The 13,093-nt window shown below is 50.3% G+C and overlaps 1 protein-coding gene across 1 annotated transcript in view; it reads left to right on the top strand.

Annotated features, from left to right (window-relative positions):
* Positions 1–873: 873 nt before the first annotated feature.
* Positions 874–13,093, top strand: part of LOC103923095 (phosphofurin acidic cluster sorting protein 2-like) — a 27,972-nt gene continuing 15,752 nt past the window's right edge. Inside the window, 2 exon segments of the mRNA XM_009331344.1 lie at positions 874–924; positions 6,505–6,594. Coding sequence (XP_009329619.1) covers positions 874–924; positions 6,505–6,594 — 141 coding nt within the window.

Genomic DNA, 13,093 nt, shown 5'->3' with positions numbered 1-13,093 from the left:
AATAGAGCAGCTGGGTGCAGCAAGCTCAAGGGCAAGTCACTGACCAAACCAGAGCTGTTCTGAGATCATCTGCCCAGAGATTAAAGTTAGGCACTCTTCCAAGGGCTGATCAGAGCGGGGCATGCCTGATAAATGTACATACATGGTAAAATGGTGATGTTTCATGCAATTAAGAATGGACTACCCAGTTAGATGAGAACAGCGGGGGCTGCTGGGGTGGGCTTTCTCTCCTGTGAGGATAGGAAAAATTAAAAAATGAGGTGCTCTAATTCAATTGGAGCTCAAGCTCCCATTTTATGTGCTGCACTGGCAGGGCCTGCACTGGCCTCTTTGAAAAGAGGCTGCAGTCTGTCTTGAACGGCCATCCCAGGGGGCATGTGCTAGCCAGGACACAAGGCTGTGAGGAGGACTCTGGGCACCTGCAGGCAGCCAGCTATGAAGACAAGGAAAGGTGGATGTATTTACTTGCAGGACACTTTTCTTCCCTTTGCCTCCCATTTGTCCTGACTGAGGATGCCGTCTTGCTCTTGGTAATGTGTACCCTGCCGACACTGGCATTTTTTGCTGTTCCCAGCATGCCATTGCCCTCTGTCCTCCTCCTGTGTAGTGCGTCCAACTTGCTGCTGTGGGGAGAAGGAATCCCTTCTCAGCACGGGCTTTACATTCCTTTGCTGTTATAACCCTCAGAGAGGAAAGGAAGAAGAGTGTCAGCTGGTCCTCCAGAATGTCTGAGCTTTGGCCTTGGGTTTGGTCTGTCTAGAGGCACTTCGAAGGAGGTAGGATGATCAAGGGGACCAGGAATAGTCACATGGGAAAACAGGCTGGATTTCCTAAGGCAGGCAGAGCCATAAGCTATGAAATGCTTTACAGGAAATGGACATAGCAACCTGGGGAGTTTTGTCTTCCTGTCCCTCATGCTTTGGGATTTCCTTTGGGAAGGTCACCTGGGAATTGGGATGAGTCAAACCTACTGCAATTTGCAGTAACAGAAGTCTGCTCTGGATCCAGCAGCAGGGCAGACATGTGCTATTGGTAGAAAGCTGCTGTCAGCCAGGATGCTGGGGAGCCAAAATGCCTCTCTCACGGCAAGGAGAGGATTGCTGGTCAGCACCAGGGCTGTTGTGCTGCACACCACCTTGCGTAGCTCAGCTGGGGACCTGATACACAGCAGGTATTTGGTGGCCCTGGCCCTAGCTCTTTCCTTGGGGACCCCAGGAGGGTACTGTCATGGCCTTTGGCCTCTGTGTCCTACTGTGTTACACCACTTCAGTGCAGCTTGCTTTACTTGCCCTTCCCAGGCTGCAGCAGTTGCAGTTGCTGGAGGGCAGAGAGGCAAGCCTTGCGTGCTCTGTTACACTTTCCCTTGGGGAGGCTCTCAAAGCAGGCTGACGTTGGCCTTCATCCCAGTTCATCTTAAAGCATGTAATTGGCCCACCTACCTGTCCTGATGCCTGAGGTGCAAAGACTGATGAAGAGCCTGCTGCTGTCCCAGTTCATCGCTCCTGTTTGCTGGCAACAAGGACTTGGTTTCTGAAAGTGGAGTAGGTCTCTCCTCCCCTCTGCGTGCATCAGTGGTGTCTCGTGCATACATATCACTTACGGCTCAGGGAGTATCTTGACTTCAGAAAGCTGTGGCTGAGGGTGCGTTCTGGGCAGTATCTCACTGCTCGCACCCCGTTTGTGTGCTCTTCCCTTGGCACCTACTTTGACCACTATCAGAGGTGAGCTATAAGGCTGGACACCCCTCTGATCAGAGGGGATAAAGCTGCTTTTACAAACTGCTCTATGAGACTAGCCAGTCTGCAGGGCGAGCTGCAGGGCATCCCCATCGCCCAGGGTGTCTGGTCCCGGATGGCTGCCTTCTGCCCTCTAGTGGGAAGCTTTGCAGAAAATACGTGCTGCACAGCAATTGAGCAGGGGTGCAGGAGTGTCCCATGCCCTGTGAGCCCCACTGAACATCTGGCATCTCTCCAGAAGTCCAGTGTCAGAGGTGGATATCACCTTGAAAGGCAAACCTGAGCTGTCAAAGACAGGAAGAATATTGAGGAGCTGATAAACTGCTGCTATTGAAGGCTTAGCCCACAACTGTGCGTCTAATAAGGGTGGTAGTGTTGACAAAGATGTGTGGAGGGCCAGTGCAGGGAAAGGTGGATGTGCTCTAAAATTTGTAGGTGGCATGGGAGCTACAGGCAAAAGCCAGGGAGCCTGGCTGTTGCCACTTGAAGAAATCAGTGCAAATGTTCAGGAAAATGATCCTGCCCAGAGAATGAGCTGGCACTCACCAGTGGTCAGTAAGCCAAGCACTGAATAGCCCAGGGTGCCAGCAGAAAAAATGTACCATGTCTGCTCAAAAGGAGTGTGAGACCGGCTATTAAGGTTTTATATCCTGTTAGTGGCCAGATGTACCATTCAAAGAGCCCTCATTGCTGCCTCGCTTTACACTCTAGCCTTCACCTTCCATGTATGATCCCAGTAGAAGTGCTCCTCGGCACCTCTGCCTCCTCAATGCCTGTGTCCTGTGCAAAAAGAGATATCTGACGTTCCTTGTTTACACAGAGCTCAAGCTGCTTCTCCGACAGGCATCTTTGCCAGTTAGTGGATAAGTTTTGGGTAGCTGTGCAGCTGCAGTTTTGCAGGGTGCTTCTAAAGCTGCCGCTCCCCTGTTGTGTACGGTGTACCCCCAAGTCTTTTTGCTGAGGCTGTAAGTAGGTCAAAATTGTTTTCCTCTCCTTACTAGTTGCTGTCAGGCTTATGAGCAAAGCACAGGCTCTAACCTGCTTCTCCTGTACTGTGCACAGATGTATTTTCATCCCGTTTTCCTTCCCTCTCTACCAGCCTTAGGAACTCTACCTTTGGTTTTTATTCCCCTGGCATCAGGGGCTTTAGAGATGTGTGGCATTCACTGAAACATTGGCCTTGAAATGCAACAGTAAAACTAGCCCCTGTGTGTGTCATCTGTGAGCAGCAGTCACCTGTTGGGACAGGAGTTTGGATGAATTTGCAAAAAACAGCTGGAGCCAGTGCTTTGCTGCTGGCACTGAATTTCGCAAAATGCATGTGTTACAGGAGCTTTGCTTTTCAAGATGAACTCACAGGCCAGGTTGGTGACAGTGTTATAAGTGTATCATCAGACTTCAGAGCAAAAACTCCAGATTTGTCATTTAACTAGAGAGGAAGGAAACAGCTGGGAAGCTGCAACCTGGAGCGGAAAAAAAAAAAGGAAAAAATGTGCCTAGAATGAAGCTTTGGGGTGTTTTCAAAGTATGACTTCAGTGTCTAAGAACATACTCCAGAAAATTGCATACTCCAGAAAATTTTATCTTTGAGGTTTTAATGCTATCAGGCAGTTAACTCAGTGAGTTCTTGGGTTTGCTCCTTTCTCTCTTCCCTGCCTGCGCTGCCCGCCCCCAGTCTTATTTTGATGTAATTGCTTGCAGTTCAGAATCCCAACTTCAAAAGTCAGTGCTTGCTTAGCTAAGGTGAGTGAGGGTGTGTGTCTGTGTGCATGTGTGTCGGTGCACACATGTGCATGCTCCCTAGCCAGGGTGGTGCTATCGGGATGCATGTGTTTGTGTGCATGTGCGTGTGCTCCTTTTTGTTACCATCATCTTAGCTGGGGGTGGTGGCAGTGATGGGTGTGTAAAAGTGTGTGTGTATCTGTACATGTACTCCTGTTTGTTACCTCCTCGGCCAGCGGCAGTGGTTCGGTGTGTGCTCCTGCTTGGTACCAGGTTGAACAAGGAGGTAGAGCGGAGTGAGTGAAAAATAGGAGCTGCTTTATTTTGTTGCATGTTTAAAAAGCCATGATCAGGAAAGGGGATTTTTGGCTGACTGACCATCCCAGTTAGTGATGGAAAGAAGGCAGCATTTTTGAAGATAATACCAGGAAATGGTGAGTACCTCTTACCAGTAAATGACCAGTAGTGGAGTGTAGGAGTACTGGAGTTCCAGGAGGCTGTCAAACTGTCCTATTGGAGCTCATTTTCCTTGTTGCTGTCAGTCACTGTTGCTGTCAGAGTGTTACACAGTCGTGTTCACCACAACTCGATATGGAGGAGGTCCTTGCAGTAGTTCCACAGCTCAAGAGCAGTTACTACTTATCCTGTTTAATTATATGGGCAAGTAGATCCAGATTTATAACTCATGTACCAAAAAGTTCAGTGACTTGGGGGGATCACACAGTGATCAGTTCAGGGCAAGACCATGGCGTAGTTGCCGTGGGATTTGGCTGAAGTGTTTGGTGAGGCATACCGTTCTGATCACTGTGGATCGATCCTGTCCTATAGAGATCTGCAGGGATTAGTGTGAAACCCACTGCTGTCTAGCACTGGCACTAAACACCTAGCGGTGACACAAATCTGGGGTAACCACCTTCCTGCACGTGGTATGGGAAGGATCAGGGGCAGAGTACAGGGTCTCCCACTGTGTAAAACAGATCTTGAAAACTGGAGAGGCATAGAAGAAGAAAGAAGGTTTAAAGTGCCTTCTTGGAGATGAAAGAGCTGCCCAAGTGGGCAGAGCTGATCAGTATGCACGTATTCTTCTCTGAGGAAAAATACCAGGTACTGAAGGGACTCCTGAGTGCCTCAGAGAGGAACATGAAGAGCTAATGAGTGGACTAGTTTGGATAAGGACTGTTTTTACAGCAAGAACAACTGCCAGGTAGAATTATAATCTTTCAATATCCTCAAATTAAGACTGGATATATCCTCATGGAAGTTTTAATCTTTTGGGGATAACTTTTCTATGCACGTAACTATCATGACTAGGTCAGTGCTTGTATGGAAAATTTGAGTAGATGTTCTATCCTTGGCTTACACATTCAAGCCTCCTTCCTCTCTGTTGCTTGTCTAGGGACTAGGGACAGTCAAAGTTAGCACTGGTTAGTGATGGTGTTAGCTAAGCTTAGCCTCTTTGCAAGCTTTTCCTTAGTACATGTGGTATAGTTGCTGTACCCCATCTTTCTGGCTAGCACTCAGTCCTGCCCTCCCTGCCCTAGAGGTAGCCTCCTTGTCTTTGGCCACGCTCCCCGCAGCTCACTCCTAACCTTGCCGAAGTATTTCTGGGGAGCAAGAAGCCTGCCCTAGGTGATAAGATTTCTCCCTTCCTACAAGCAGAGGCTCAGAGGGGAAGGGTGGACAGTGAAGGGATCACTGATTGCAGTGCTGGGGGGCACAGGGTACGAGGGCTTAGGGGGCTATAGCCCTGGGCTTTGACTGAAGGTATTCAGGCCATCTAGCAAAGAGGTGGGCAGAGGTGGGCAGAGCTTGCCTGCACTCCCAGCTTCCTGACTTCTGGTCTCCACCATGCCCTGCTATCCAATGTCAAAAAACAGAGCAACAGGGTTGCAGTCACAGTCCATCAAACCTTCTGCACAAGCTAAAATCGTTTTAGTAGGGAGAGCAGGGATGTGGTAGGAGGTGAGTGCTTGCTAAGCCCTAAACCTGTCCTGTAGTATGGCTCTCTGTCCTTCCCTTTCCAGTATTGTTCCACCTCTGGGCTGTTCTACACTGTTGCTGTACGTTAGCATAGCAAGAGCAGGTTTTTTTCCTTCTAAAAAAAAGCAGGGGGGAATAGATTTGGCCCTCAGAGAGCACAGTGTGTCAGACGGAAAGGTATTTGGTAGTGGCCCGTCTGTTCTCCAAGAAGGGTGGCCTAAATCTCAGGTACAGCACACTGGTATCCACAGAAGTCCTGGGTACCACTGGCTGCGGCAATGCAGACGTTGAGCATGGAGCACAGAGGCTAGCTTGCAAAACATGAGTGCCGGTGTTGCTTGTTGTAAAAACGTGTCTGGCCTGTGCTCCCTGACACATAGTTCATCACAAGTAGTCTCCACGGGAGTCCTGCTGCAGGCTCCTAGGCAGGAGGTCAGGGTGGCTGGCTGTCTCACAGGTACTGACTAATCCTTCAAGCAGCAAAAGTAGCTCTTCTCACTCAGCCTCAGGCTCCTTCGTGGATTTTTCCTAGAAGTGCCACTTACCATGCTGAGTCCCCAGAATTTGAGGTTGTCAGGGTGGCTCTGCTGTATGAGGCTTCCTGCAGGGCTGCTGCCTCCCAGCTTCCCAAGTCAGCTCTGTGTGGTACTGCACAAGAGAAGAGCTGAGTTGTGATGTTTGCCTGGGAACATTTGCCTTAACTAAGTCCAGGATAAGAGTGGATTTAAGTGCTTTGGTTTATAAATAAACGGCACTGTGGCCAAGGTAGATTTAAGCAGAGCTGGCAACAGCCCTACTTGGGAAGGGATCTCTTTTACCACATGGCCTGCTGTTGGACTTCCTGTCGCATGCTAATCCCTTAAGCCTGCTTTAGCTCTGTTAATTTTCCTTCTTTCCTTTTTTCCCCAATGGGCTGTCTCAGTGGCACATGAATGCCAGTGTTCCTCGGCCAAGCTTGTGCCTGTGGCTGGGCCAAGCATCCAAGCTGCCTTCCGAGCACCGGGTACCATGTGGCAGGGCCCCAGGGATGGTGGTGCCTGAATGTGTCCCATTCTCTCTGTCTTACAGGCTCTGCAGTCTGCGCCTGAAGAAACTCACGGTGCTGAAAGAGCTGGACAAAGAGCTGAGCTCTGTGCTTATCGCTGTGAAGATTCAGGTAGGCTCCTCTCCTTGCTGCTGCCTGATGGCAGCAAGCCTATCCTTGTGCCCTCTGTGAAGTGCTGGTTTGCATGTCCCTTGCCTTGTTCCAGCCCCTTGCTTCTGTCTCGGTTAGCACCCTTGGGGAGATTTTGGCTCTCAGGTAGGTGGGAATGGGAATGGGGATGATGCCCCAGGGACAGCAGCAAGCCGCCTGGTGCTGGTTTGTATCAGGGGTGAATTTGGTTAGGCCTCTGCACTGGGACAGAGTGCATCTTGCTTCCCTGCCCGCCTCAGCCAAGGCCCTCCTCTCAAGCTGCTGTTCAGAGTTTGGCATCCCCTACCCCACTGTTCCTGACCCTTTAGACAGGCTCAGTGCTGGGTGGCTTCTGGCAGTGCACTCCATCCGGATCGACTCCCTGGGGATTGAAGGGTGGGAAGGGAAGGGTGCATGGGATCAGTGGCTCTGTGCATGACTTCTGCTGACATTTGCACCCTGCGTGCTCTCACTGCTGCCTCTGCTGTCCCCTCCCTTTCTCTGTGCATATGGTCTGGGCCTGGTGTCTCTACTCTGAACCAGGCAGAGGGGAGGAGAGAGGATCTTTGTCACCAAGGGGAGAGGGCCCCTGTCCTGGTATCTGTGATCCTCCCCCCTCCCTCTCTGCAGCTGGTGGTGAAGAAATGGGTCCCTGTGGGTGCAGGCCCATCCTTTCCGCCTGCCAAAGGACAGCATGGAAGCAAGATGCCTCTTGAGTATGCTGTCCTCGCCACAGCTCCCCTACCAAGCTGGGATGCTGGTGTCCTTCCTTTGTTCTTGTCAGCTGGCAGAAAAGCTGCTGATCCCATTGAAAGCACCGTGGGACGGGAGCTCAGCAGCTTTGCGCTCCCACAGAGCTCTCTGTGCCACACACATTAGGATCTAAATCATGGATTAGTGCTGGAAGCTGCAGTATTAGTGGAGCTCTGGGAGACGGGGTTTGCCTTCATGGCAGACCTGACTCACTTGCACAGAAGGAACTGAAAGCGAAATGTGTGAAACCCGGGGCCTGGAGTGAGGACAGCAGGAGGATGCTGTGGTCCGCACACTATTGGTCAATGTCCCGCTTTGCTGGCCTTTCCATCACTGTGTGTATGGTGCCATTCAGGAGTGCTGAAAGCACGGGGCTTTCATCCCCGAGACCTGTGCCCCAAATGCAGGCTTTAGCAAGGGAACAACCTGGCAGAAGAGAGCTGCCTGGCCCCTGGAAATGTGGGAGTAATCAAGGCTGGGCCACAGGTGCCAGTAGCACAGGACTGGGGGGCTGGGAGCCAGCTGGGGGCTGTGGGTCCCACGTCGCTGGGAGGGCTCACTCCTTTTATCTCCTGCACTGTCAGCCCAAGCTGTCTGTACTTCTCTGGACTGGGGAACTTTGGGCTCCCATGCAGCCCCCTTATGCTGAGGCTGCCATGTGCTGAGCGTGTATGTCCTCAGCTGCCCCCTCCCTCATGCACTGCAAATGTGAGACTGGAAGAGGCTGCACAGTGAGACTCCAGCTCTTTCAAACAGATCTCTGCCACAGGCCAGCCTTGCACCCTGTTGGCAAAAGAAATTAACAGGCCTCAGCAGTGACTCTGAGGCCACAGGGGCTCTTCACTGCAGGGCTCCTTTCCCTGCCAGGGAACAGAGGCTGCATTCAGGGTCTTAATCTAAACATGGTCACCTCCTCTCTGCATGGCCACATACCTGTGGCTGCATGCTGGTGTAGGCTTCCTGCAAAGCTGAAAGAAACTGGAGGAGAATGCTTCTGCCCACATTACCCTGTGGCTCGACACTCATTGTGGGAGTGGGGTGTACTTGTGTACCTCCCCAGGCTGCTTCCACCTGGCAGGGTCGGGGACTGCTGAGCCTTCCTGGAAGGCAGATGGAAGCTGTAGGCAGCTTCAGCGCAGCCTGCCTACAGAATGGCCTCAGATGGATCCATCCCTCCTGCTCCTCTCCTAGGTAACAGATGAGTCACACTAGCAAGAAGCTGTTTGAAGGCTGCCCAGCGAGCATTGCCATCTCCATCTTTTGGATGGAAACAGCAGATGCATGTAATTTATGGAGGACCTGCAAGTTCCCAAGGGGACAGCTGGGAACCAGTGGAAAGGGGAGCTATATTTTCTTTCATTTCAGTAGTAGGTCTGTTGGGTTAAGGAAGTTGCCTGTCAGGAAGTTGCTGCTCTGAAAGGCAGGTTGCATGGAAACAAAGCTCTGACCCTGCCTGAGTGGGGCCAGCACCAAAACAACAGCCCCAGCACTGGAGACAGTCTGCTCAATGAATGTACATGACGCAAAGGATAGTCTAAGCCTGTCTAGAATATCCGATCTCCTTCTCACAGTGATCATGCCCTTCTGGTCTTAAAAGACAGCTTCCAGGTGTGGCGTGTGCTGTTATCTGCTCCTTCATCTGAAAAGACCTCTGTCAAAGAACTAAGGGAGCTTTCTCGTCTATAGAACATACCCATTTCCCAGAGGTGATTTCAATATTTAATGTTCAGTGGCTTCCAGTGAGGTAAAGTCTGAATTACTGTGAAAAAGGGGACTTAATCTCTTATCACTTGAGTGTTTTTTGAACCTTTATCCCTCGTTATTTGTTTTAACAGGCTGGAGATGTCATAGAGCATTTCCTTCTGTGTATTGTTCAGCATGGCATTAAGGGATTCAAGATGTGCCTGGCTCAGCTCCATAAAGGTGCAGATATCTGTCTTGGTGTTGTAACTGATTATGGTGTGAAGGGAAACGTGGTTCTCCCTCTCAGCAGAGAGATTTACTGTAATTCAGAAACACCCAGTCTTGAGCCGTGAATAGAGGAAACAATCAAAGAAAGAAGAAAACAAGCCCCAGCACGCCCAGAACTTTCAGCTCCTGTGACAGGTGCTGTGGGAGGGATGCAGATCCTCCTGCAGCTGCTTGCAGGATGTGGCTGGTGACTCAGGTGCCACCCTTGGTGCTGCTGTAGAGGGATGATGCTGGCAGCCCCTACATAGCAGACCAGAATGTGTGCTACAAAATAGGCCAGGCTGAGAAGCTCGTTTTTCTCTGCCAGGCCTGCCTGCTGCCCTGGCCCTGCTCCCTGCAGGAACTTGGATTTTTTGCTCCTTCTTGCTACACATGGAAGGTACATGCAGAGTTTTCTGTCTATGCCTCACTCATGCTTTGTTTCTAATCTTTTTGCAACCACTTGTAGGATTTTTCCACTCCCACCTGAGCAATCCCAGCTACCCCCTAAATAACTAAATTTGCTGATGATATTTAATGGGCTATTCTCTCCCAAAATGCACCTTTAGTTTGAATTCTGGGTGGTGCTTTGCTGTCTGCCTTGGCCTGATCTCCTATACTATGTTAGATCTCTCTCCTTTTCCAGGTTTGGTATGCTCTTCTAGCCTCAACCGTGCGTTTTAAACAAGACCCATCAGGACAGATTTATATCTGAAATTGGGGATTGTACCTTGCAAATCAGACCTGGGCATCATACACCTGTGTATAGTAGTGAAAGCTCCTCTATGTTTTCAGTCTATTAGGTAGTGAAGATCTGTGATCACAACCTCTCCCTATTGCTTTTCACTTCCTTGACAGTCTTTGTCATCTGTGATCTTCACTGTGACAGTCTGATATTAAGTTTTCCTGTAGTACTGATGGTGATACTCAACTGTTCTGCTGAGAAATTGGTCTTGCCTGACATTACTCGAATTGCAGAACAGCTGAGCTACATCAAGTGCTCAAGGCCATGTCCAGTTGAGGTTTGAATTTCTCAAGGGATGGAGAATCCTCAGTCTTCCTGTGTCCTGTCCCAAGGTTTAGCTGCACTCATAGAGAAAAAAAAAAAATATCCCAATATCTAATGGTAATTCCCCATGTTCCAGCTCATCCCTGTTGCCTCTCACTCTGTCCCTGTGCGCCTCTGAGAGGAGTTCAGTTCTGTCTTCTCTGTACCCTCCTGCTAAGTGTCTGTAGGCAGCAGTAAAGTACCCCTTCACCCTCTCTTTTTCCAGCTGAACAAACCCAGCTCACTCAGCTTCTCCTTGTACGTCCTGTGCTCCAGCCCCTGATCATCCTGATGTCTTCTGCTGGACTCGCTCCAGTCTGTCAATGTCTGTCTTGTACTGGGGAGCCCAAACTGGCTCTGCAATCCGGTTGTGGTGTCACTAGTGCTGAACAGAAGGGAGGAATCCCTTTTCTCTGCCTGCACATTTGCTGAGGCTGAGATTGGTGTTCAATGCTGCAAGAGGGCATGCTGCCGATGTAGGGGTACCTTGATGCCCCCCAGGATCCCCCGTGTCCCTTTCTGCAGAGCCTGTCCTGCTGCCTGGGATTCTTCCCAGGCACCAGAGTCATGGGATGTCCTAGGGAAGGACTTTGCTTTTGCTTTTATTGAACCTCATGAGGTTTGTGTCGACCTTACTAGAAATCCCAAATTCTTCTTAACTCCCTGTTGCTGATAGGCAGGTAGTAGCCCCCAGGTACTAGTTTCTAATCTGTTTAATTGGAGCAATGCTAGTTTCTGCTGGGTTGTGGTTTGCTCCTGAAGGTGACCAGTGTTTCCTACTGGATATGTGAGTGCCATCCATTTCAAGAAACCTAGCATACCCTGCAGGCTGAACTTGAGCTTTAGGTAGTGGCTTTACTTTGCTGAGAGGACTGTACCTCACGCATTTGCCGTACAACGTCTAGCCCTTTTTCTACCCCATGACGCAAGTGCTATGCTCCATGATGCCCTGGGACCTGGTCCTCTGGCTGAGCTACCTGACCCCACAGGCCAGGTATCTCCTAGGGCTTGAGCTCGCCCAAGGTGCAGCCTGCCAGGTCATTGCACCTCTAAAGAACTGGCCCAGACCTAAAAAGTACTGCTGTTTAGGGGTCTCTGAGCTCTGCTGCTGCTCCCTTCTGCTTGCATTGTGATAATGAACTAGCCTTTGTCCCAGTCCTTGCAATGCCACATGGATGTGCACTGGCGTTTCACTGAGGGCCAGAGCCTAGCGGATTGGAGCTGGGTGTGTAACTTCCATAATGGTAAAGGACAGTACAGCAATGTTTATGAAACCTTCACTCACTGGTTGCGCCACCCAGGCTGTCCTCACCTTTCTTTTGCTGTAACTCTGTCCCCAGAAATAGCATCTTCAAGAAGAATAATTGCGCTAGTATGTGTGGTTCGATGAAAGAATGAATCTTTGGTGGATAATCTCTCTGCAACAAACAGCAAATGGTAAATGTGCTAAAGTAAATGGTCACTGTCATAGTGACCACCTATCATCTCTTATTAAAGAAGAGTTCAGGAAGGAAGAGTCAGTGCATTCTTGGCCAGGAAAGCTCACAGATGGTGAAGGGGATGAGCTCCACCTCCTCTTTTCAGTTTTAGGAAGACCTTTCACAGGAAAGCCTCACTCCTGGCACAGTTGCCGGGAGCAATGTTGCAGACAGCTCAGACTGGGCCTCTTGAAAACCAAGGAGGGCTTCGCTAGAGCTTGTCTTTGCTCCAGTATCAGTGAGAACTGTGATGCTGCATCACTGCAAAATGTGGAGGCCTTTCTTGCCTCCTCTCTATAGGTTGTTTGGTTTTTTTCCTTGCTAACATGGGTAACACCAGCAACGGAGGTGCAGGAAAGGCTTTACATCAGCACCACCCAGGCTTGCTGGACCCTGCTGAAGTTCCCATCAGCAAGCTTCCTTGGTGCTTGCTGGGTGCTGAAACACGCCTGTCCACATTGGCATTCCCTTTGATTGCAGAAGGGATGTAGCTGTGGTCTCCTTTACGGTGCCACCTGCATGCTCCTGTCGTGACTTCTGGGGCTGCTGTCCCATTTGCAGTGGAGATGAAGAGCTGGGGACTGTAACCTCACCAAGGCTCTAACCTCACCTAACCTTAGCCAAATCTAGGATTTGTCTAAGTTGCTGAAGGGTCTCTGGCCACAGCCAACTTAGGATCCTGCGGACCACGGCATCTGTCAGGATCAAGCTGGGAAGGGTATGGGGATGCAGTGAGGTCCTGGGAAGTGGCAACATATGTGAGGTGGGACCCAGTTCCTTTGGACTGCTGTGCCTACTTGGTTAGCTTTGACCCATCTGCTCACTAGCCCACAGTTTAAATTAAGGAGTGCTCACAAAAGCAATTGTGTACCCTGATGAAGTTTGCTGATGATAGCAAACTGAGTGGGGAAGTGGACACTTCAGAAAGGAGAGCCACCCTGCAGGAAGACCTGGATAGGCTGGAAGAGTGGGCTAACAAGAGCCTTATGAAGTTCAACAAAGACAAATGTAAGGTCTTGCACATGGGAAAACGTAATCCAGGAGTGCAGCACAGGCTGGGATCTACCCAACTGGGGAGCAGCTCTGTGGAAAGGGACCTGGGGGTCCTGGTGGACAGCAAGCTCAATATAAGTGAACAGTGTGCTGCTGCGGCAAAGAAAGCCGACAGGATGCTGGGTTGCATCAACAAGGGCATCACCAGCAGAGATAAAGAAGTCATTATCCCACTCTACTCAGCGCTTGTCAGGCTACA

This window comes from Pygoscelis adeliae, unplaced genomic scaffold (genome assembly GCF_000699105.1).
Source record: "Pygoscelis adeliae isolate BGI_AS28 unplaced genomic scaffold, ASM69910v1 Scaffold259, whole genome shotgun sequence".
In the NCBI taxonomy this organism is placed as follows: Eukaryota; Metazoa; Chordata; class Aves; order Sphenisciformes; family Spheniscidae; genus Pygoscelis; species Pygoscelis adeliae.
This window is presented reverse-complemented; position numbering and strand designations above follow the sequence as displayed.